Source organism: Pezoporus occidentalis, unplaced genomic scaffold (assembly GCF_034315485.1).
Source record: "Pezoporus occidentalis ecotype Australia unplaced genomic scaffold, CSIRO_AGI_Poc_V1 ctg128, whole genome shotgun sequence".
NCBI lineage: Eukaryota > Metazoa > Chordata > Aves > Psittaciformes > Psittacidae > Pezoporus > Pezoporus occidentalis.
In genome coordinates, this window is record NW_026913082.1 from 597,396 (window position 1) to 622,895 (window position 25,500).

Genomic DNA, 25,500 nt, shown 5'->3' on the forward strand with positions numbered 1-25,500 from the left:
TAAATTATTTTAAACCTGTTTTTTGAGAATTAATATTTTTCTATTCAAAAAGTTGCTGGGAAAAGAAATACAACTAATGATCACCATCACTCCCAATTTCCTTTTAGCTCCAAAGCTAAAAGCAGCCTTGTGCTATCTGATCAGTAGCTGCTTCTGTTTTTAATAAAGCCTTCTGTTAAACTGCAAAGAAAAACCATTCTGTCAAAACATAAAGGTAAATTCCATCAGCATTATGTTAACCATAATGCTATGCTATTTGTGAGAGTATTTTGTTCTAGTGCCTTGAAATAGAATCAGTAAAGCCGTATCTGGCAATTATCTGACTCAATCATGTCAGACTCAAACAAAATTAGATGACCACACAACTGTGTTTAGCATAATAACTGAAAACCTTCTTATCTAAACTGGTAGAATGTTTTTAAGGAGCTAAACAAATTACTGCCAGCAGTGAAAGCGACTATATAACCAGAACTTATTAGTGCTTCACTACACTATCTCTCATTACCATTAAGATATATTTTCTGCTGTTGCTGATGCAATTAAATTCTCCCTCTTACTCTGGTAAATCTGTGTAACTTAATTCTAAAAGTGAGTCATTTCTCTGAAAGAACATACCTTGTCTGTGCTATTTGTATTCACAGAATTGAGACTTCATTCTCAACTGGGTATGAAGTCACTAAACCATAATCTGTGCATACAGTAATACCTAGCTCTTAACGCAGATATAAAAAGCAGAGCTTGGGTTTACATTAAAATTGCTACCCCCATTTAACGGACTTATAGGCTTAAACTTTCACTCCATGTTAATTATCTTTTTTAATGCATTTTTGTTCTAGATTGGCTTCTTTTCTGCTTTTATGGCACTGCTGCGCTCGGTTTTTGTATGTATGTGGATTGTTGTGTTTTGGGCTATGTGTGTGTATAGTTTTTTTTCCCAAATTTAACATTCTAAATCCAGGTACTCTGAAACAAAATCAGATTTGCTTTTACAAATCAAAACCTCCAAAACTGTTTTGCAAACAGCTTTTCAAACTCAAAAACTTTATGTGTTACTTCCTACATTAAAGCATTTGCTGTGACAATGTTAAGTAGGATTAAGACTTCGAAGAGTCATTCAGTTCCTACTTTTTAGTTTCTGAAAATGAGCCTACTGGTAAAATTCATTGCACTGCTCTTGTTCTCAGAGCCTCATTATGAGTCTGACTGGACCGTCCTTGGCCAGGAGTCCTTTGTACAGACAGGTCTATTAACCTCATTGGGTGTACTCAGCTTTGACGAAAGGCCAGTCACTCATACTGGCCAGAGCAAAACAAGTTCCATCATTGCTATCTGTAGAGAGCTGGTGTGGCTACATTCCCTGACAGTATTACTTTGAAACATGTTCTGTTTTTTTCCACTGTGTTTTTGATGTTTTTTCCCTTTCCTGGAAACCCTAGTGAAGCTGGCAGCTCACTGGATTGGTTTTTTGCTCCATTCTTTATACAAATTACTGGGTTGCAGATGAAAGATTTTGTTGTTCATCCCATTTGTTTTGGCAATAGTCAAAGTTTACTCTTTGATGATGCTCTCCATGTGGTACTCCATTGATCATCTCTCTCTACCAGCAGTACCTGCAGGACCTATCTTATACTTACCTAAGCACTTTGGAGACTTTGAGAGAAGTGCTACCAATCCTACTGTACATGTCAGAAACAAAGAATGAACAAAGCTATCTGTTAATGGAGAAATCCTTTCAATCTCCTAGCCACCCTAGTCAGGAATGGTACGGGGTCAGGACTCTACAGTATGCCATGTAATGTACCAGTCATTCTGCTTAGATGCAGCCTAAATGATTTTCTGTAGATCACAATGAGAGGCAGAACAGAGAATTTAACTCAGTGATTCAAATTCTGTTCTACTCTCATCTGTAATGCTATTTCTGAGGGGGAAGAGCAGGAGGCCAGATAACTGAAAATGTAGACAGAAGAAATGCCAGTGTGACTTAGCTTGTGGACCAGGTCTGAATTTGATTAAATACTTTGGCAGAATGAACATATTTGATGTTTTAAAAACAAACGTAGGAAATAATAAATGTGAATCTATGGTAGATGAACAGGAACTAGTAATTTATTCTGCACTAAATAGAGGACAGTAAAATTAGGCCACAAAAGAAAACAAATAGATAGGAGAGAGTCATATGCCATTTTTAGATTGAAATATGTTACTACACACTTAATAAGCATTACTGTTATGTTCAGGGCATCACAGAATACAGAGATGCCATTTCTTGGCTTCACAGTCCTTGCAATCTCAGATGATACAGATCTAAGACACAACAGATTAGTTTACAGCAAATAGGTCCTGGAACACTTAAAATAGTTTTCAAAGTGCTTTTCTTTCAGGAAGATTCTTGCATATCTAGACTGGTCTTGTAACTACCACTTAGTTAGATGATTACTTAAACAAGTAATCCACTGACTACAAAGAGATTTTTCATATGAATAGGGATTTTAACACCGGATCCTGAGAATACAGAAAAGAGGTAACAACGCACTTGGCACAAAAGCTTTCAGTTAAAAAAAGGACAACTTCATTATATTCTGTGTTATGGACTCAGAGGTGTTTCCACTACTCCTAAGGTAAATTAATAATGACAGAAGAGCCCCACTACTGGCACGGTTATAAATGGAGAAGTTTTATAAGCACTGTAAATTACAGCTAGATCGTACTTACAAAGCATACATAGTACTAAGCAACTGGAGACCTCTATCTTCAGTCACTGAGAGTAATAGTAATTCCTTATCAAACATTTAGTTTAATGCTTGTTAAACACCGTGCTATATGATGGGCATTTTTATATTCCCGTATTTTTTTTTGGTGTTTCCTTACAATGACTACAGGATTTTCAGGATTTTGGAGCTGGCTGGGAGAAAAAGAAAAAAACCAAGTAACCCTCTCTCCATATTTCCTAAGAATCCTCATTATAGCTTTCAAACATGCATTCTTATCAACTATAGCTCTTTATTTTTTTAAAGACTATCCAGATCTGCATGACATCCATTTTAATTCTCCATAGTGGCAGAGGTAGGAATACAATGGTGGAGGAAGTCCAGACTTTAATTTATTTATACATATACATATATATTTTAATTATTGCACTGTGCCCTTCTAAACATTGTTAAAAAATACAGCAAGAAAAATATACCGTAGAAGATGGTGGGAAAGTCTTTCCTCTTCCAGACAGGCTAACAGGGACACAGCTACAGGGGTTAAGTTACTACCATGGTCGTTACTTTTTAAAGCCACTGTAGTGTTCAAATAGCTGTGTGAAATCAGAACTCTGCTTACCCCTGAGAATTGATGGTTTCACTTGCTTTCTGGAGCAACTGTGATAAAACAGTGAAAAGTTTCAACCGCATCTGGGGATCTTTGGTTGGTTGAAGACACGTCTTAAGAATGAGAATAAAGTTATTTAGAGCCTCACCTATGACATGACCTAGAAAATAAACACATAACACGTATTTCAGAGTGCTAACAAGTTCTATTTAGATGTTTAATATGTGAGTGCATTAAAATCTGTAATATGGCTGGTATTAAAAATAGTACTTAACTTTTCACTCTTGCATGGCAGCTGTTGATGTATCTGTGTTACATCGTATTAGGCAGTGCACAAATGCCCAAGCTCCATGGGCACAGGTACCCACACTCTCAGCATGGTGCTCCCTGAAGATAGGTTTACTCCCCATCTCATTTAGTCAGCTTGGTATTGCTGTGTTATGTAGCATGGACATATCAATGACATCTGCTAGTTGATGGGACCAACAGTACAAGATGACATTCTGGGTGGACTAATTTGTTGGGGGGGATTAACACTATACCTCTGAAAGCTTGAGGCTATGCACAAAGCTTACCACTCCAAAGAGCAGCATTAACTATGCTTTTTAATTCTTTCAAGTTTTTCCACATGTAGCATTCAAGGACAGATGTTCATGACTCCCAGAGGCATGGGAAAGGGTCAGCCCCCAAGCTTGGATAATAGAATTACTGCAGCAGTATGCTTTCTCCATGTTTAAATAATGCTTTTTTGTATTTTACAGAAAAAAAAAATCTAAAATAAAGTGAATTTTAGTAGCTATTTGAAATAAAAATATTTTCCAAATTTATTCTCTAGTTTAACCTTTTCACATCCTATGACAAATTGTTTTCACCACTAAACAATAAAAAACAACAAAAAACCCCATAGCTGTTATCCCAACATTTGAAGAAATTATCTTCCCAAAACAGAAGGAAGTTTGTGCCTTTCTCCTTGATAATGATTAACATCTGCATGGTTTTAAAGAGGAAAAACACATATAGACTATACACATGCTTTATTCTGCAAGCTTCTTGCTGCAGAATGCTCTTTCTGCTCTATGTTTACAAAATACTACTTTCCTCTAGGAGTTTCTTCAGCTTTGCATCTTTGTGATGCACATTCCATTCAACTCTAGTCATTCTGAAAATCCTGCCAGAAGGAGACACAACACTGGCGTTTCTAATGACAAGAATATTCTTCACACATGGAACAGACAGATTGAAGTATTTAAGATTCCAAACCAAGTTCAATAGTATTTAATAATATCAGGAAATTTAATGTTTAAAATAATAATACACACCCCCCCCCCCAAATCTTCACTGTCTAGACTGAAGCAATACAGGGTGTTGAACTGCAGTTTGCTGTATTTCTGTGCCAACAAACAGGTCTTTACTCTCACAGCGTTTATTCAAAATACATTGCTTCATGTGAGTTCTGAGACATCTGAAAGATACTACTATTATACCAAACTGATAACAGCAAATTCAACAGATGGAAAATAAACAAAACAAACTACATTGCTAATTCCAGCTTAAGCATACGTTCCTAAAAAGCAGTAAAAACTGAGAAAAATTGAAATGAGTAAAACTGATTAAATTGATTAAAACCAACATTATGTGTGGGAATGAAAAGAAAGGAAACAAAAAAAATAGCTCTAGGAGCTGCTCTGTCAGACAGAAAACAGACAATAGCATATTACCAGCGCTGGGTGCAAGCCAAAATGTTTGCCCAGACATTTGATGATTTATTCAGCATTAAGGAAAACAGAGACAACTGTCTAGAAGTCCCTCAGTCATGGAACCGGGAGCACAAATGTACAGAAAAGTTGGCCTTCAGATCTTGCACGGGAAAGAAAACTTTATGTTCTTTCCACAGATGAAAAAAAGAATTACTTATGCTGGTTGCTGCACAAACCAGCAAGGGGATGCTTCATATAGGTTTGTGGAGGCTTTTGTTGAGTTTTAAGGATTAAATGCAGAAGGTACAGTCCCTTAAAGTATACCTGTCCATGTTTACTCGCAGTAGCAAAAATACTGCTTCATCTGTAACCGAAGTAGCTGCCTACATCCCCTTTCTAGGTAACAGAAAGGAAAAAAACCAAATAAACAGGACTTCTCATTTTAATCATCTTAAAATGGGTGTCTAGGTGAAAAAGAACTGCCTGTCACTGCGTCCCTTGCCTGTAGATCTGAGAGCTGTGTCAGAGTAACGTTCACTGTACAGATCTGAAGCTAGGTGAAATGCATGTCAAAGTGTTGCACTCATCTATACACAGCAATGTGTTAAGAACACAAGCAAGGAAATGTATGGATAGTCTCTTTTGTAAGACTAGTGAATAGATGGGAAAAATAGGTACATTTTGCACACATAAGCTACATCAGTTCATCTCTCCAGAATCCTTAGCTATTACATTTACCTGAAAGCATACTTCTACATAAGTGCTTTTAGTATGCTCCTTGCAGTCAAAGAGCCTTTTGGAATTTGAGCTACTTCAAAATTTTCTAGGGACAAACAGGATGAGATTTCCACTGTCTACTTGTTAGACTCCTTCCGAGTACTGCGTTCAGCAGTTGCAGCCCCCAGTGTAAGAAGGACATGGACGTTTTTGGAGTGACTCCAGAGGAGGCCACGAAGATGCTCCAAGGCCTGGAGCACCTCTGTTACGGAGCCAGAGGTTGGCTTATTATGGAGAGAGAGCTGAGCTTGTTCAGCCTGGAGAAGAGAAGGTTCTGGGGAAGACATCAGAGCAGCTTCCAGTGCCTAAAAGGGGTTGAGAGTAAAGCTGGAGAGGGGCTTTTAACAAGCACAGATAGTGACAGGACTAGGGAGAATGGTTCTAAACTGACAGAGAGTAGGTTTAGATTCGATATAAGGAAGAAGTTCTTTGCCCAGAGAAGCTGTGGCTGCCCCATCTCTGGCAGCGTTCAAGGCCAGGCTGGATGGGGCTTGGAGCAACCTGGTCTATTGGAAAGTGTCCCTGCCTGTGGCAGGGGGGTGGAACTGGATGATCTAACCCAAACCAGCCTGTGATTCTATGATTTTTAGTTTTGCTTTCCACTGCATTCTTGTGAAGTTTCTGAATATTGCACTATTCGTTATAAAATGGAATGTGTCTGCAGGCAATGGAGGTTATTACTTTATTTCTTTAAGAACTACTAAAAATGCCATACCTGAATGAGTTGCGATGACATCTAACTGTAATATTTCTGGAGAATAGCAAGTCCAGCTATCACATGATACTGAAACCCATTCCATAAGATGAATTATATGCTGTTGGTAGAGAGAAAGAAAACTATCCAATCGTTGCACTTCAGCTAACGAAGACATTGTTTCTTCCACCTGTTAAAACAGATATAGGACACTTGATCTTAACTGAAACAATGATTAAAAAGAATCTTTAAAACTTGTAATTATACTGCAAGAACAGAAAGGATACAAGAAGATTTCTATAGTTTAGACTCAGACAATTAAGACTGATATTTAATGTCTGCCTATACTACGTCCATTAACTTTAAATAAAAGTGAAACATTTGCCCTGATTTCCAACTGAAATCATAAGGGACACAGGAACATAACAGCAAAATGGAAGAATCTCCAATCCATGTAAAAACCTATCCAAAAACTAACCACGTCATAAAAAGCTCTTAGTAGTGTTAAAGACGTGTTTCTCCTTCATTTAAGAATGCTTTAAAACACTGAGAGGGAATTTCTCACAATCCCATCTAACAGGCTATGGCAACTTCCAGAACCTATTGTTGCTGCAGCTCAGAGAAGACATGGTATTTCCCCTCTCTCCCCCTGTTCTCCCACCCCCCAATTTTAATTATTCTGGATGCTTTCTCAACAGTACCAGGTTAATTTTGAAATTCTCAACTGCTTAGAAGTACCAAAATTTACTGTTAGTTTTGAAATCCTTTCTTCATATTTACATTTAAACTATCCCATGAGACAGGCAAATAAAACATGCGCAAATAAAACATGTAAAAAGAACTACTAAATGAATTCCAGATATGATCATGCTTGGCAAGGAAGCATATAGATTTTCATAACCAGTGTAGCAGATGTATTTCAACACAAAGGAAAATTTGCTTTTACAATTCCAGAAGACTCCTCCCAGAGGTGCAGAACTTCTTTAGAGAAGAGATTAAAAGCATTCTGAAAGCAGCATCTATAGTCTTAGTGATTTCAGTGGACAGAGAATCAAGAATGGGGAGCAAGACACTGTTAGAAACCCCACTGAGAAATAATATACGTTGTCAGCATGACCAGTTCTAGCAGGGAGAGATGCAGAACAGTGCTATGAATGACATCATTTGACTTTAAGTGGTTCAGTAGAACTACAACTTGTAGTCATATTTTTAATATTTTTAAGATTAACTGCATAAATTAGCTGAAACATGTCTGGGACCTTTAGAATTTTACAGATTAATCATTTGCCAGACAAAGATGTTATTATGGAAGTACCAGATGTGGAGAAAATAAATGAGATTTCTAGGAAAAAAGAGAACAAAACAGTTTTTGCTAAGGACAAAGATTACTTCTAAAGCAGGTTTGCCTGCCTCAAGCACAAGATTTCTCCTTTCTTGGAAGCATTCTGCCAGCCAAAACAACCTGTATGTAAAATATTCATTTATCTGTAAATTAACTGGAACATTTAACAGAATGTGTCAAGACAGAAACTGTTCCCCATTATTAATCCCACCACAATCTGCAAGGAGTTTTTTTCCACTGAACAAGAGGGACAGAATACGTTGTTCACAGGGGATTAAAAAATAAACTCTTTGAATACTTTCAAGAATGCATGAAAAACCAAAAAAAGAATGAATTAAATATGCCAATAGACTGATGCATATCTTCTCATTAAGAAGTGTCTCAGAGTTTAAAAAAAATAGCAAGGGTGATTTTCTTTCCTATATTTGAAAGTTAGCAAGTTTAATGGCACATTATTTTCATGCTAATAATGGCTGAAAGAAGAGCCAAGATAACACAGGCCACTGGGAATGAAACAAAATCTTATCTTTAGGTCACCAGTTAAAGCACTGACAAGCCCAATACATGTTTAACAGACTCTTTAACAACTGATACCTCTTCAGTCCATCTGGGGCTGTAAAACACACTCATGATGATACTGAAGTGCTCAGTTGGTGGTCTCCATCTTTTTCCTTAGCCCTAAGCAACCAGAAACACTGATGAACAAAAAGGAAAAGGGACAAAAATCAAGCAAGACCACTGAGTGTTCACAATCAGGTCACATCAGTTGGTGGCCTCTGCTATTTGTGATCTGCTGTCCCCTTGTAGTAAAGCCTGAATTGAAGTTCTATAATGCCAGTTATTGAATAATTTATGTTTACACTCAGAATCTTTTGGTGCTGAACACAGACTCCATTTCTGAACAACGCATTTATACTTGTAAAGCCAGCTGAAATTCATTTGTCTGATATGGTCTTAAGCTATTTTAACAGGGACTTCTTGCTTACTGCAAGTTGTACAGCTCACTTTGAGGTTTTAGAATAGTCAGTAACTGGGGAAAAAAGAAAATAAAAAATTCAAGCCATGTTTGTCTCTGTGACAAATCTGAAACACTGCAATTATGTATTCTCGTTGCCAGGTTTTCTATCTGTCTAGCTGAAAGAAAAGCTAATGAGAAAAAGGATTCTCATCCAAAGTACTGTCAACTTAAAAAAATCATCTGCAACTGCAGGAACATCTTAAACCTTTAATAATCTTGGGAGATTAACTTTTCTGTATGTGAAAATCAAGATTTATCTCCACAAAACTGCTTTCTTTGTAGGAGTATGAATTTTAAAGGTTTTAAATGGACATTGCTGACTTTATAGACCACTGTGGGGCTAAACAGACAAGATACTGCAAAACATACCAGATCCATGTGTCCAAAGCTTGCCTGGACAGATTGTTTGTTTAAAACAAAACAAAACTAACCCCCCAGAAATCCCACCCTCGCACTGGCTCTCCACAAGACAGATCTTCATGTTGTACCTCTTTGACCTCCAAAGTCTTTTTCAATACTTGTTTTAAGCTTTGTTCTATCTTACTTCTTTCAGAATAGTTTTCTAAGCGTTATGCCTTCATGGAGGCAGCCTGTCAGCTATGGGGCCATAAATACTGATGCTACACAGGCCTTTGGAATACCATGCCTGGGAGCAAGAGAAAAGGAAGTTGAAAAGCCATCGCATTTAAGGCACACGTTTGAAAAAAAGACAACTTGGATAGGTCACAATTACACTGCATGAGGATTGCTTGCTGATTTATTTCATATTTAGCTTGGGGAAGAAAGAGGAAGAGAGAAAATAAGGGGGTGAGATAATGGTTAGCCAAAAAAGCTCATCTATTACCAGGGCATCTACAGATGTCCTTGATTTTAAAGCATTCCTGCAACATTTAAACTTTTGGTTCTGGTGGTGAGGTAAAAAGGTCAACTACTGTTAAAACAGGCTGATCTTTGTCTAAAGAGAAAAGAAAAAGATTATGAAACTATCACCTTTTTAAGGCTAGTAGTGCTCTTGATCTATAGGTGAATTGTTCTTTAAAAGTCAGAAGATAAATCTGATTTTTTTTTCTAGCCACTTGTGTGCTCCTGTATATAACCTAACTTTAACAATAATCCAGTGATTTACAGCCACCTAAAAAGTAAGCAACAACAGTTCAACCAGCACCAACAGCATGCCCACGGATTTGCAGAATCCAGGGACAAGCATAAACACTTGAACATCTTTAGCTAGACCATGGCCCAGTGATTAATATCCACCCAAGTAAAGTGCTCTTCTAGCCCAGTGAGCTTCCCATGCTCTGGTAATGCACTTCAACCCATCCTTATGTAGGAGCTAAAATCTGCCTTAGAAACATCAGTGTATGTTCTAGCCTTATATTGTTTGCAAGCTGCAACAGTGCATTCAGCTCTTCTGGCGCTACAGCTGCCCTAGACTTTAGCCTCAACTTTTGTCCTACCCTAAGCCTAGCACCACTGTTTCTTCCAGTCCTATGAAAGAAATAACCTGTAAGACCCTCATCTCTGCTGCAGCTAATCTCAATTACAGCTCTGTGGATTGCAGGATCCAACATTAAGCTGAGATCTTCAGACTGTTGCCTGGAAATAGATGCAGCACCTAGTAACTATGAACTGTGAGCTGACAAAGCCGAAACATCAGTATTTTGACTGATAAATGATAAGGTCCTTCAGCCTTCAGACTACTAAATAGTAACTAACCACCAGACAGTGCCATAAGGATTGATCTTCGCAGAACAGTTTTAGGACTAAACACAGAATCTAAGTATCTCCTCATGCTTCTTCCATTGTAACATTTGATTAATTTGAAGTTGTATGTATATCTAAATGTTTAACTATTACGTTTCTATATAATGTTTGAAACAGATTGCTACCCACACACGTACATGTACAGATGAAAAACAAGCAATCCCCAAACAAAACTAGTAGTATTGTACAGATTCTTAGCTCTTACAAATAAGATTTTAAGGATTTATTCTTCTGGAGTTGCCTTAGCCTGTTTTTAAGACTAAACCCAAAGTAATTTCAGCTATGGAAAAAGAGAAGGAGACAGACAGAGGGCACAGTCAAGGTCATGCAACACCAAATAATTTCAAACTCTACGAATCTTTGTGGATGAACTCTTGGCTAAGAATTTCTGCAGTTTAAACCTAACAGCAAGACAAATAATCATGGCTCTGTTTAAACAAACTGTCTTATCAATATTGAAAAATCAGAAACACAGCAAATATTAAACCAGCTCATAGTTTACCTTTTCTTTAAGGTGCTGAGAACATGGTATTGCCATTATTGTCACCAAAACTTTCATTAGCTGCAAGCTAATTTCTTTGCAGTCTTCCTGGCATACTTCAATCAATGCTTGTACACAACAAAGTAACTGCTCCATATAAAAGACCTATTGTTTAATAAAAGCATTAATTTGTTATGTTTTGTTAGAAAATATAAAAGCCTCTTTAAGGAAGAGATACGAGAAATGACAATAATAAAATCTGTGCACCCTATAAGCCCCTAAATTGGTAACATATTGATAATTCCATGTCCTTTTGATTACCTATATTCTACCTTTTTTAGAATACAATATAATCTTCCTCCCACACTGTTTGCTTGTACTTACTTTGTCCTGTTAACAAAATAAATGGCTCTGCTCTTAATCACACAATTATTCCACTGTGAATAAAAACATCAAAGCACTCTGGAACACTTACTGACAGTACTTTCTCATTCTGAAGTGCAATTTGTTAATTAATAAAGTATTTGTTACAACTTTTTCAAATATTTTTCCATGTTTGGCTATTTGAATGGAACAATAATGGTTAACTACATAAACCAAGAAAACCTGAGCTTGTGCTTTTATCTCAGGCAATCTATCTCATTTGATGCAATATAATTCAGGTTATCTTGATCTAACTGATACCAGTGAAGTCAATATTGTTGTCAGTTTGCAATAACTTCTATGATAAAGTACATTAGACATGCCATGAAACTGTCAAGATTTCATTCAATGAACAGAAGGGGCTATTGTTACAAATTTACTTTTAAAAATAAATCAAGTCTAGGAATAGGTTAGCTATAAATGTTATTAATCTCATGGACATGGTCAATCCTTAGCTAAACAGTGTCTATGCAGCATTCGCTGTCTAAAATAGTGAAAGATTGTTTTTCCAAGACCAAAGGCCAGAACAATTCCACCAATGCTTCAGTTGCAAATGAATGTGTCTACTGTATCTAATGCCAAATGGAAATGGTAAGCTTAACACTCCATCGCAATTTTGCAGATACGTCAGGGAATTGTTATTTGTACAATCAGGTTATAGTGCTTCCAGTTATACGAGTTCCTAATCATCACAGGCTTCATGGAGATTAAGGTTAATTCCTGCACCACTGGTACATACTCCATTAGGGAAGAAACCTAATGAGGGAAGAACTTCAAACATTTATCTTACATTGGCTCAAAAAGACAATTACGCTGGATTCAGTCACACACATGACTAACTGTTTTAAAAGGAAGCCTGCATCTGACATGAAGTCAAGAGTTTTCTGAAGGCCCAGCACTAGACCTTTTTTGGTCATCTTAAAAGCAGAAGCCTAACAAGCTTTTGCTGGAATGAAAGCTGTGATTTCATTTGTGGAGGAAATTTCAGCGATTCTTCTTGTGCATCTATAACTGATCTATTTCCACGTCTGAGCAATTGAAGTTAAAAAACTGCATTCCACGTTGAAGAGAATCTCTCACCTCCTCACAGCAATTTTCTTAAAATGTTAAAATGAAAAGGCTCAAGCATTAGTTTAGGGTACACTTAGGAATAAATTTCTGATTTATAAAGATAGATTCTCACTTAAGAAGCAGCAACCAAGCAACAGTTTAAACAGCATACTCCTAAATATACATACTTTTAAACTGGTTAACAACACAAAACAAAAAAAAACATGATGACATTAAGAATCTCTCTTGGAAGACCTGACATGCTACTTACAATGGACTGTGAAAACTTTTTGGTAATTTTTACTGATGAGGATTGAAATACATGGTCTTGTTTGGATTGTGAACACAGGACATTTCAAAACAAGGGTTAAATTCTGCCTCTGGATCAGCCAAGGTAGTCCTCTATTATTACAGTACACACTAAACAGTTTCTTCTCTTCCCAACATGCCTTTTCATTTTCCTCCCACCATATGAAGCCTTTGACAACAGTTCTCAAATCTTGAACTCACATCTGTTGAGAGGATGGACTGCTAGCGAGTTTTTGGGAATAGCAGATTTGACCAAGAGATCCCAACATGGCCCAGGGAGGGCAGGGAAGCTCCTATTTTGTCTCAGACATACATCCGCAGCTATATCCTGAGACAGGGTGAGGTAGGTGTGCAAAGGAGGGATGGAATAGGAGCATTTAGGGAGAATGAGAAAAAATACATTAGAAAACCATCAGTCTGAAACTGTAGTCTGTTGTGCATTTCCCAGTTATCCTTACCTCTTCAGATCGCTGACAAACTCCATCTTGTGACAACATGTTCCCAAGACCAGTCAAATGAGGCTGTAAGATTTCTTTTGGGCTGCCTCGAATCACTGCAGTTAGAACCATTATACAAGATGGCTTAGGTGTCTTCTCAAAGGCGGATGTGATTAATCTCAATGACACCTTAGGGCTGACAAATGTTCCAATCAATTCTGCTGCTTTCACACACTGAAAAAAGAACAAGTATAACTTGAAGATTTTCCTAAAAACACAAAGACCACTCAGCGTATCATGGGCTTTTTTACATTCCAGCTGTTATTTTAAATGCTCCAGCAGTTGTCTTGTAGGCCTTTTCCACTTGCTCAGTAATGATTATCTGCATGAAGAAATCTTGACGTGTGTTCAGTACACAAATAAGACAGGCAAGCACTCTTCTCAGCATCAGACAAACTTCCAGGAGAAAGTAATGCACAGAAATGAAGTGTACAACTTTTAATGTAATGAAGTGTCTAGTTTAGGATAACCAGATGTTGCATATTTAATGGTTTAACATTTTGTCCTCCAAATGATGTTTTGAACCATGCTCATCTACCACTCATCTATTAAAAGCAGCAATAATAAAACCCTGACAGAATAATTTTTTTTGTTAGTGCCCACAGTTTTGGTTTAGTGTGAAGTCACTGCCATGGGGGAACTGCCCCACTGCTTTCAGTCTCTTACTTCTTTAACTGAAAAGGCTTAAATAAGTATATACTCCCCACGACACTCATGCCCTTTGATCCCATCTCTACCTTGCAGATGTAACAGTATGTTGTATTCTACATGAACTACCATCACACCAGAGCTTACTGCCTGACTGATGCCCAGTATTTACAGTCAGGTGCATGAATAAAGAAAGATACAGTCAACTACTGTGCCACTACCTGTGCAACAGGAACATTTCTTTCTAACCCATTTATTTAATGGTTAGCTCATTTCCCTGAACATGAAAGCTTATTTCCCTTTGTAGATAATTTCTAGTCTAGCAATTTAGCAATTGATTTTTAATTGCAACTAATTAACATTTGAATCATCCTGGTTTTCCAGTCTTGATAGAAGCATGTAGCTATGAATTCTATAATTTAAATCTGCACTATATATAGCTATTTTCACAAAGGTGAAGACTTGAAACAGTTATAACAGTCTACTTAGATGCGAACTCGTGTTCCTCTGTATTTTCCACAGAGAATGAAAAAGATTCTTAGTGCTTTGAAAACTAGAAGAGGAAAATAAAATTAAACAATTCAAAAACATTAACTGATACAATATGAATTTATACATTTGTAGTCATCAGTTTATCTGCTTATTTTAACAGTGGGGGAAAAAAAAAAGAAAAACAAAACGATAAGAGACCATCTAGTCTTTTACACATCTCATTTGGTACTATTACACTGGAGAAAGACATGCACATTTTCCAAGTTGGTAGCTGTGCTGAAATAGATTCTACAGTGACAAATGACAGGGAAGATAGTCACAGTACCCTGGGAAGCAGCATCGCTAAGCGGATAAATGGAATTCAGAAACAAAAGTTGCTGCATCTTAAATTCTGGCACAAGACAGAGTAAAATTAAATACAGAAACCATCTGCTAATTGGGAATAAATCTCCTAGAAGCACCTGCAAGATTAGTGGTAGAATTGTAAGACAGAGACAAGTATGGTCAAATAAGGGCAAGGAAAAACTATGCGCTGCTTGAACACATACTTTTGAATTTATAGCAACAAGCACTAGATATAAAATTTGACCAGGACAGCAAGGCTATGTGGATTTATTCTTCTAATTATTTTTATATATATTTTACAAGTACTAAAGAACCTGAGAAACTGTATACCCATAGTGATATATTTCTTACTTCAGTCTTGGGACATTGATTTCCTAAGGCCCGTATACCCCTTTCTGAAACAGCAAGATGACTTATGACAGTATTCCAGGTTAACTTCTCTCTACTACTGTTCAGTGTGTAACCGGCTTAGTTTACAAGCTCAATCTCACTGGAAGGCAATGTGGACAGAGGCCAGACATTGATTCTGAGAAGTGAGGTGGAAGGGGTGGAATAGCTAGAAGGGGATAACCGAGTAAGAACTGGGCAGAAGGAGAGAAACAATTCAGGAAAAATTAACAACAATTAGTACTAACTCTAAAGACAACAAAAAATTGCAGGGGAAAAAGGAAGAAAAATTATTATTTCAGAAATGGATTTAATGGTCTATATAGCTCAACTGATACCTAAAGAAAAGCTTTGATTTAGGAAATAACTTTTTCTGACATTAGTTAGACTACTTCTATCCAGTAAGCAGAATACATTCTTTCAATTTCCTAAAGCTATAAGGTTTTTTTTTGTTATACCTGTGTTCTTTTCCTTGTGCAGAAATATGAACAGAAGATTTTATCTTAAAATTCTAAAAACATTTGTATGACCTGTCTGTCCTTTGGTAAATCTATCTAATGGCCTCAACTACATCTGTTTTATTGATTTATTGTTGATCAAAGTGTTGGAAGCATCAATTGTTGGAAAAAACTGATCCTAATAATTCTTCCCCCTCCCCAAAAAAAGCTCCCACCCCCTAAAAAAAAAGCAGCATTTTACAAGCAGTAAGTGAAATATTCAAACACTGACTATGGGTATCACGTGGAATAAACACAGCTTAATATTTGGTTGGGATTATGGTTGGATTATGCAGCAGGGGGAGATAACTGAAATTAACATAAAAGGGCATGACTTGCATGGGTTTTTTAAATTTAAGTTGTTGCCCCAAGGTTTTTTTCTTTAATCTACTGCTTATCACTTTTAGAGAGATCACTGTCATGGGGTTGGCATATAAACTAATCGGCATTTAAATAACTTTACTATTGGTCTCCATACCAGTGACACAAGAACACGTTTATCTTAGCATAGTAAGTAAGTAAAATTTTCACATACTTTTAACATTCTTAAAATCCTGATTCTGATCTTTCAGTCATGGGCAATTTTCAGTGACCTAAAGTAAGGTCAAATCGCAGAAAATGGACTCAGGAATAAAGAACAGGGCTGTTATTGAGTGTACAATAGATACTTGAGCAGATTAAACTTACATTTTTAACCACATTGCTCTCTTCATCCAAGCATGCTTGGCACAAAGTTCTAAGCAGTAGCTCCATGTGCTGTGTTATGTGATCCTCTGCATGTAGCAGTAATGTATACAGAAGCTGGGATGCTTTTATTCTTGTGCTTTCAACCCAGTCTGTGATATCATGACAGAGACCAGGAAGAATTTTGGAGAGGTTTCTTGACACAAGCTCCCGACAACCTAGTCCTGGTCGAGTCACTAGAACAAAGCAAACAAAAAATTCCAAATGCTGCTGATGAATTTACCTGCAAAAGTTGCATTTCTTTACTATATAGTGCAGAATTTAAACTCCACACAGCTCTGAAAATTTTTGTATCTATTACTGGATGATGATTTAAAATGTTTACAGAAGGGGAAGAGAAAGAGAAGTTATATGGATAGGGCACATTACCCACTTTGGAAACCACAGCTTAATAATTTGCTTCAAATTTGAGTAACACAAATCCCATTAAAAAAATAAACTGAAACACACGGAGATAAACCAGAAGAAAGATGTTTGCATGCAAATGTTATGGTGTTACTGAGTTAAATTCAATTTGGAGAGGGAAAGGTAGAAGTCACAAATAGTACAGGAGAGACTGTAGTAAAACAAAGAATGTCAGTTGTGCCCTCTAAAGGGAAGATTACAAATGTATTTAGCAAGTTAAAAGTAGAAAGGGTACTACGGCTTGTACAAGTGCTGTGTGATCAGGCCAACCAAACTGACAGTATTTTAAAAATTGCAGCTATTATGCAATAATTTCCCGCATTGGCCCCTGTCATTACAAATGCTAAAATGAAAACAGACTAAAGTGAATGGTCTGAAGAATATAAAAGGCTTATGAAATGCCTATGCAATATGCAATACTTAAAATAGGGGGAAAAATATTCAAGCATCAGGACACAAGTTGCTGTTTCTTTTGTCAATGGAGGGTAACATTTTGGATTATGAAAACTGACAATGATAGCAAAAGGTCAAACAAAGAAATCAGCTTGAGACAGCAAATACAGACTGGCATCCTATTCAACCTGAGGCAGAACTTTGTTTAAAGAATTCGGACCATTCTTTATCAGCAGTTCCTCCATTTCAGATGTTCAAATGCAGGCATTTATCCCTGTAGCTACTCCTGTCAAAGACTTCCCTGCTATAAACTGTCTGCACCTGTATCCTAAGGCAATGACTGCTATTGCTCAGTGGAAAGCTATTCAGTTGGTTGGATGACACCAGGTATGAGATCTAACTCTATGCTTCCTCTGACCTGCAATAGCTGTCACTGTGAGATCAAAGAACAGGGGGGCTCAATATGTCAAGTCTATTAGTTTGACAGATGGACAAAGATCGTTAAGTAAAATGTACTATAAACTTACAGTTGTAAACAGATATTCCAGTATATTAAATAAATCAGAAGAACTGGAAATGAAGTGTTAAAATATATCATTATGATATCAAAAAAACCCAAAACACAAGTGTTTGTGGAGAGGAAAGAGAGGGGACGGACAAATAACAACTCATCCATAGACAGCCCATGGTAGACCACCACAAATTGTTACTTGAAACTAAGGTATACTGGTGTGTCTGATAAAGTTTTGTATCTGTAAGATCAAGTAGCCATCCATTCTTCTCTCTCAATTTTTATTCTCTTTATCACATAAAGCCTGTTGTTAATAAGACATACAATTTGCAAGTAAAGATAAGCAGCAGCAAATTATATCTTAAAGTCACCATTAACTTGGGACTCAAGTCCAAAATTATCAGGTCACTTCTTTAAAATATTCTTTAGTTATGTACATATATACACATACATACATGCGTGTGTACGTACATCACATTCAAGCCTTAACTGCATCCTTCTACCAAGCATAATGCATGAAACGTCAACTGAATGCAGGGATGGAATATTGCTCAAATTCATGAAACCCATTTATTGTGCTAAGAAGATTATTTCAGAAAGTACCTATCATTTAATTATGAAGTAAATGATGGCTGTCCCTTTCTAAAATCCCAACAAAACTTTACACGCACAAAAAATCCAACACACATCTGGAGAAAATGGAACTGAGTAACAGTATGAGCAATATAAATGGTAACAACTATTTCAAGAACTAGCATATGAGGTCTTTTATGACCATCACTATATGATGGTCCTTGGAGCTCAGGCACTCAAATTTATTAGTTTATGTACGTTAAAAAATTCTCTGATTGCCAAAAAAAGAAATATGTTTGTGCCATCACTAGTGGATGTAAAAGCACTCTTTACCATTTACAACCCCCTGAGGTAATACTAGATATAAACTAAGGAAGAAAGCAAAAAAAAATTGGAAAGGATAACAGATCAACTTGCCTGTCTGCAAAGCTAAACAATTCTGTCAAACCAGTCACCATTATGAAGTGCTTGTCCTTTCATTCAAGCATTACTGAGTAAAACAACTTTAAAGGAAAAAAAAAAGAAAGGTGTAATTTCAAAGAAGAAAGAACTCCGGAACCCACTGTCATGGAAAGGATTTTGCTGCTGGGTATTCTGTGATGTGATTGTCACATAGGCACAAGTCAAGCATGAACCTGTTCTTTCACACCAAAAGAGTTTTTGTTCTGTTAAAAATGAGTACAGAAATCAATAAATGACCCATTTAAATCCTTTTTCTCACCAACACCCATATGCATATTCTTAAACATTAACTTTATGAACCTGAGACAGGAAACAAGCTTCAAGCTACTGAAAACATATCATTTTAAAGGTACCAATAAATCATACGGTACTAAAAAAGTAATCTACCCGTGCTGCATATCTTGTTTTATTTGTGTATAATAAAGGAAATTACTGTTTCTGTTCCCACATTCTTCATTTACGATGACAGATTTTAGACAGCATTGCAGTGTCTCACAAAGAAGCCTGAAATAATTTCACTGCAAATTTTTCTTCCATGCCAATTCTGTGGATCATTAATGCTGTGTCTAGTTCTCATTATTCAAGGACTCAGCTCACAGCTTCTTTCATCCTGCCTTCCCTTCCTTCTTTATGCCATTTCCAACCTGGCTGCTGGCTAATGGAGAATTTTCTGCCGCTTCTGCACCACTGTTTTACCTCTTTTTCAGCATATGCATTTTTATTTACTCTTTCTCCAAAATCCATTTTGGGATGAACAGGAAAAAAATAGTGTAGTTACTATAGAAATGTGTGTTTTTTTAATTTAAACATAATTTTACATACATATATGCCATATATTATATTTATACATACATATGCTACCCCTACACAGTAACTAATATTACATCTTGTAATGAATATTACACATCAGGCTCTGCAGTCATTACTGCACTGCAGCTCTCAGGGATTACTGAGGAAGTAGAAACCACTTTCACTGCAACACTTACCTCCTTTGGGATAATGAGATGGTGAAACAGTAAAATCCATCTTATCCTTCAGATCATCTTCATTTTCCTTCTCCCACTGCAAGCCTATCTTTTCCCAGTAAGTCCATGCCAGTTTCCTAGATAATAGAGGAAAAGAATAATAGAGGAAAATAAAATAAGAGCTTTATACCATCATGCCCCCAGAATTAAAACTTCTAAAATGGGACTTCTAGAAAATCTGACTTCTTAAATTCAGCTGGAAGGATGGGAAGCATTCCTGCCATTTAACCCAGGCACATTGAGAGTTTATGCTTCTTTTGTACTCAGTGGACAGAGGTCACCTCTTCCAAAGGATAATTCTGTCTCTGTCTACCTCTCTGTCTTCGTCTCTCTCATACTTACTTGAATGTAGCATAGAAGAACAATATAAGCAAAGTTACTGAGGATAATGCTGTCATTTTGGGCTTAAGAAAAAACAAAGAAACAACCCCTTGGATGGGATTTTTTTCCTCCAAGCAATACATCTGTGAACATAGAAACACTTCCACATATGACAACTACATAAGGGTGGGGGGGGAGAGAAATTTTCTGCTTACGTATTTTCAGGAATTTCATCAGTAAAGCTGCCAAGTAACAAAGGGATCAACTTGTGAAAATATGAGTATCTGTCTCGTAGGTGCAACAACCATTCTCCGATGACAGTTGTTACAGCGTGACGAACCTACATGGATACAAAAAGACTGTTTTAAATATACCAAGAAAATACCAGAAAAATTAAAAAATAGTGTTTACTTTTGGTACATAAGACTTGGTAAAGTGCATCAGTAGTCTCAGAAGTTACAAGAACAGGATTTCCACATCGCAGCAAGCAACTTAAGCAATATGCAAGGTATCAGGCTCCCTCTTGTTTTCTCACTCTGGCTTTACTGCTGCACAAAAGCACGTCTCCAAGAGGAAAACAAGATACAAACCTAACTCAGAAAACTCTTAAATTCTCATGGTTGGTATCTCTCTGAGAATATATGAAATGTACATTCTTTGAAATGTGAGGATTTCCAACCACATCTCCAGAAGACAATTTTCTCTGTTCACTATAAAGGAAGCTTAAGCTAAATAACGTGAATATACCCACTCAAAAATTAAAAGTATTTTAGTTATGACTAAGTTGCAGATTTTAAAATCACTGCCTCAATCACATCTTATGAAGGGACCAATACCAGAAGTGTTTGTTAAGCACCTGAAAAGGCCACAGAATCAAGTCCCAGGGAGATTTAATGTAAGAATTTAAGACAGAACTGAAGGCAACCATTGAAATAAAAGGATGTCTACAAACACCCACAGCCTGAAGAAATGGACAGCAGATGAACAAGTGGCCAACCTTGGGTTTGGACAGTGTACAACTGGCAAAGCCTGTATGTGACATATTTACGTATCTTAATGTAATAAATGAAAGCTGAAAACTGCGAAGGGTGAGGGAGGAAAGCACCAAACCAATCCAGGAGGGGAAAAAAAAATAAAATAAGCACACCTTGGGAATTTCATCAAAAAATCTCTGGGCCAGATGAGACAGAACATCATCCACAGACTTCCCATTTCCAAACTGTATCACTGCTCCCGTAGCCTGAATTACATCAACACGAACTCTGTAGTGCTGGTGCGATATTGTTTGCATTAAGGGTTTTATCAGAGATTCTGACTGCATATGGAAGTGCTCTGTTAGGGCAGAGAGACAGAAACTTCAAGTGTGCCTTTCTCTATGCATGTGACAGACCTTGAGCAACATGATTTCTGTAACACTATGAACAGCAGCCTGATTACTGTCACTGCATTTGCATAGCACTCAAATTTAACTTTATACTATATTAGAGCTGAATGCTAGCCCACATGCACTCCCCTAACCTTCTCCTCCCGCTATTACCCACATACTGTAACAGCTTAGCATCCATGCCTGGTACAGCCTTCATCCAACATATCCTCCAAGGCCTGAAGAGTACACCTGTGAGGATGTGTGCAACTTCTCATCTCTCTCCCTCTCCTGCTTGCATCCCTACAATCTCCTACCGGTCCCCACCTCAGCCCCTGTCACCCCAGGAGACTGGAGGCTCACATTAGCCCACTGCTCCTCTCTTTGTCCATCCCTAGGCCCCACCTGGCATGGCCTGGGCGCAGGCCACAGCGCTCCTGCAACTTTCACGCCTGACCTCGGCATAGTTGTCGAGGAGTGTGGTCTGGAGGATGCGGATAACATCGCTGAGGTAGGGGGCCATGGAGGCCCCGCACCGCAGCAGCAGGAGGCTCAAGAGCTGGACTAGGCCGAGGCGCAGCTCCTCGCTGGGCTCGAAGCCCTGCGGCGGGCAGAGACGCTGGGCCAGCAACGGCAAGAGGACGGGCAGCGCCTCGCCGGGCGGGTCGCCGTGACTGACCCCGTGGCAGAGAAGCTGGAGGGCGAGCTCCCGGCACCGCTCCGCCGCGTCCCCCGCCACGCAGCGCGCCAGCGGCCGTAACAGCTGCGCGCCGAAAACCTCCTGCACCACGGCGTCCGAGAGCGGCCGCCCCAGCACCTCGGCGCGGATGGCCTCCAGCGCCCGCAGCCGCGCCGCCCGGCCGCAGTCGGGCTGCTGCAGGCAGCTCAGCTGCCGGCTCACGGCCTGCGCCACCTCGGCCGCCCCGACCGCCGCCATGCTCGCCTGTCGCTACGGAAATGGCGTTACTAAGGACGCGCGAGGCTTTTACGACGGTGGCCGAGCGCTTTACAGCTTTACACACCGACGGCGGTGGGGTGGGCTTTGGGGGACGGGACGGGACGGTTCAGCTCTCGTTGCGTCTCCGCCGCGCGGAGGGGACGTCCCAGGCCCCGCAGCAAAGCACCGAGGAGGCAGGGCGGTAGTTTCAGCAGGTATGATAGCTTCCAGCAGCATAGGAACCCGTTATTCGTATGTCGCGGGGAGAAAGGAGAAGCAAACCTGAGGGAAACCCACGGGTGCCTGTAGCTGGTGGAAGGGCTGAGGGGTAGGGCTGAGGAGACCCGCGCAGGGAGATGTTACCCTGTGGAAACTTCCACAGGTAACATGCTACTTGCATCACTTGTCCCTTCATTCTTTTTTCTCTGGAGGGATCAATACTGCAGTGGCAGCAGTATTACCATTTTTACCAGTTCCTGTAACAGCCTTATGTAATTTTTAGTGTTCGTTTGTATTAATATATATATAGTGTTCATATTGTACTTATGTGCACTTTACACAACCTGACATTTTGTGTGCTATTCTGATGGCTGTGATCAGCACACCTCAAACCAGAAAGGTCACCAGGGTTCTTTTCTTGACTACTCATACTTGAAGTGCAATAAACTACAGAACTAATTCAAATTATTCTTTTAAAATCATAGAATCACAGAATGGTTTGGGTTGGAAGGGACCTTAAAGCTCATCTAGATCCAATTCCCTGCCACAAGCAGGGACAACCTTCCACTAGTCTGGAGTGCTCAAAGCTGTCCAGCCTGGCCTTGAACACTTCATAGCAGTCTATTCTGTTGTTATGCTGCTCTTCACTTGACTGTGAACCTTTGGAGTTTTTTTTCACCCTTTATTCTGTGGGAGCCACAAGTGTGAGCTCCCTAGGAGCAGAGGAAATACTAACGTGTATTGGAGCATTCCTGACAGCACACACGGGCACCTGGCCCAGCAAAGGTGCTGGCCCTTGTCTGAGCCCTGTCTGTAACCACACTCCTTATGGACCTTGCATGGATGTGCTCCTGGAGGTGATGATTTGCTCTAAATACCCAAGTGACTAGTCTGGTGAGATGCTCTTCCTGAGCTACAGAGTGCAACAGGCCTGGTGGCCCCTGGGCCATGGAGATATTGGGGCTGTGCACTCCTACCTGGACTCATCAGCCCATCCTTCATGGCCAGCCTGTCCTTCATGGTCAGGCTGTTCTCTGTGGCCAGCCCATCCTTCGTGGCCAACCCGTACTTCTTGGCAAGGCAATATTTCACAGCTAGACTATTGTCCTTTGTGGACAGCCCATCCTTCATGATTTGGCCACCTTTCATTTGTGGCCAAGCTGTTGTCCTTCATGTCTAGCCTGTGCTTAATAGTCAGGCCACCTTTCATGGCCAGCTCATCTTTTGTGGCCAGGCCACATTTCAGGGCCAGCCTGTCCTTCATGGCCATTCCCATCCTTCATGGCCAGGCCACCTTTCGGGTCCAGCCCATCCTTTGTGGTGAGGTGTATCTCTCACGGCCATGCCCATCCCTCATGGCCACGCCGTGGACCTTTGTGTCAGCCCGTACTCGGCTACCGGGCCTGTCTTCCGGGGGCCAGCCCGTCCCCAGTGCGGCGAGCAGGGCAGCCGGTGAGGTGCGGGCCCTTTCGGGCCGCCTCTCCCGCGGAGGCGGCGGGAAGGCCGCGCCCGCCGGTGAGTGACGGCGGCGGCGGGACTTCCTGCAGGCGGGCGGGCGAGCGGCGGCAGGGTCGGAGCTTTTGTGCGGGAGCAGCGGGGTGCGGGTCCCCGGGCGTGCAGCGAGGAGAGGCGACGGCGGCTGCAGGGCGGATACCGACAGGGGAGCCCCTTTCTCTGCCTCCACTGCCGGGGAAGGATTGAGGTGCTGCCGCCGCCGCTCAGCCGCCTCCAGTCATCAGGTATTTACCGGCCCCTCCGTCCCGCGCTGCCCTCAGCGCTCCCCTGGCAGCGGCCGGGAGCGGAGCTTGGTGCGGGGGAGGCAGGGACGGGCCGATCTCCCAGCCCGGGCCCGGGGGATGCGCTGCTCGGGGTCGCCCTGCCGGGGCCGGGGCCGCGGCCGCCTCTGGGCTCTCCCGCCCCCCTGGGCCTGCCCCGCTGCCCGCCGTGCGCGCACCGCTCCGTCCCGTTCAGCCCCGGAGCTCCCAGCGTGCCGGGCAGGAAGGGACGGTGTAACCGCTGCTGTCGCGGATTTTGGTTTGCAAAGGAGGGGTCGTATGCTCGCTGAGGGCAATAAAGAGGAGTTTGGGGTTGTTTTCTCCCCCAGTTGCCGAACCTCGCCTTGGACGGCTCAGCTGCTTCCTTCCAGTCTTCCCCCGGACCTGTAACGGTCCCTTGCTGTGAATGGGGGAGAAATTAAAATTTACCAGAAAACTGGTGATGGGGAGGGAGTCCCCAAGGGAATAGAAAACCTAGGCTTTACACTGGCATTTAATAGCTGTCTTTGAAACGCATGGCTTTGTGTGATTAATTGCACGGGTTTTGCCCAAAGGTTGACCACCGTCTAGGAGTTAAAATCCTCTTTTTGTACTTACTGGTGTGTTGGTTGTACAAAGATGACACAGTTCAGCATTTCCACATACAGCTCCAGAACATTAAAACCTTCAGCGCTGATAGCTCTTGAATAGGCAACAGGCAATATTAAAATGTCTTTGCTCCCTCAGATCTCCCTGACAAAGGATTTGGGAACTGTTTCTTATCTCTTTCTTGCACCATTTTCTTACCTAGGTCTGTTTTCTGTTTACAAGCCTGAAGATGGCTGCTGCTTCTTCCTGCAGTGTTGAAGAAGACGAGAGCCTGAAGGGATGTGAACTCTATGTTCAGAAGCATAACATCCAACAGATTTTAAAAGAGTGTATTGTAAACCTTTGCATAGCAAAGCCAGACCGACCCATGAAGTTCCTCAGAGAACACTTTGAAAAATTAGAAAAGGTCAGTGATTTTCAGGTGATTTGTAATTTTTCATTTGTAAAC

General features: G+C 40.0%; 2 protein-coding genes across 5 annotated transcripts in view; one reads left to right on the forward strand and one right to left on the reverse strand.

Moving 5' to 3' along the window:
- DNAAF5 (dynein axonemal assembly factor 5) overlaps positions 1-22,503 on the reverse strand; it is a 28,596-nt gene extending 6,093 nt beyond the window's left edge. The window contains exons 1-9 of the mRNA XM_062607984.1: positions 21,939-22,503; positions 21,318-21,502; positions 20,386-20,510; positions 19,811-19,926; positions 16,424-16,656; positions 13,329-13,541; positions 11,110-11,253; positions 6,505-6,673; positions 3,328-3,475 (exon numbers count right to left, since the gene is read on the reverse strand). Of these exons, the coding sequence (XP_062463968.1) occupies positions 3,328-3,475; positions 6,505-6,673; positions 11,110-11,253; positions 13,329-13,541; positions 16,424-16,656; positions 19,811-19,926; positions 20,386-20,510; positions 21,318-21,502; positions 21,939-22,470 (1,865 nt within the window). The 5' untranslated portion in view covers positions 22,471-22,503. The remainder of the gene's footprint in view (positions 1-3,327; positions 3,476-6,504; positions 6,674-11,109; positions 11,254-13,328; positions 13,542-16,423; positions 16,657-19,810; positions 19,927-20,385; positions 20,511-21,317; positions 21,503-21,938) is intronic.
- A 48-nt stretch (positions 22,504-22,551) lies between these two features.
- The window catches only part of PRKAR1B (protein kinase cAMP-dependent type I regulatory subunit beta), a 101,470-nt gene continuing 98,521 nt past the window's right edge, over positions 22,552-25,500 (forward strand). Inside the window, exons 1-2 of one of the 4 annotated variants that reach the window (XM_062607985.1) lie at positions 22,552-22,685; positions 25,255-25,458. In XM_062607985.1, the coding sequence (XP_062463969.1) occupies positions 25,282-25,458 (177 nt within the window). In that variant the 5' untranslated portion in view covers positions 22,552-22,685; positions 25,255-25,281. Of the gene's footprint in view, positions 22,686-22,828; positions 22,853-24,226; positions 24,429-25,254; positions 25,459-25,500 lie in introns of those variants that run through there. The other 3 variants (XM_062607988.1, XM_062607987.1, XM_062607986.1) reach the window with 3 other exon arrangements.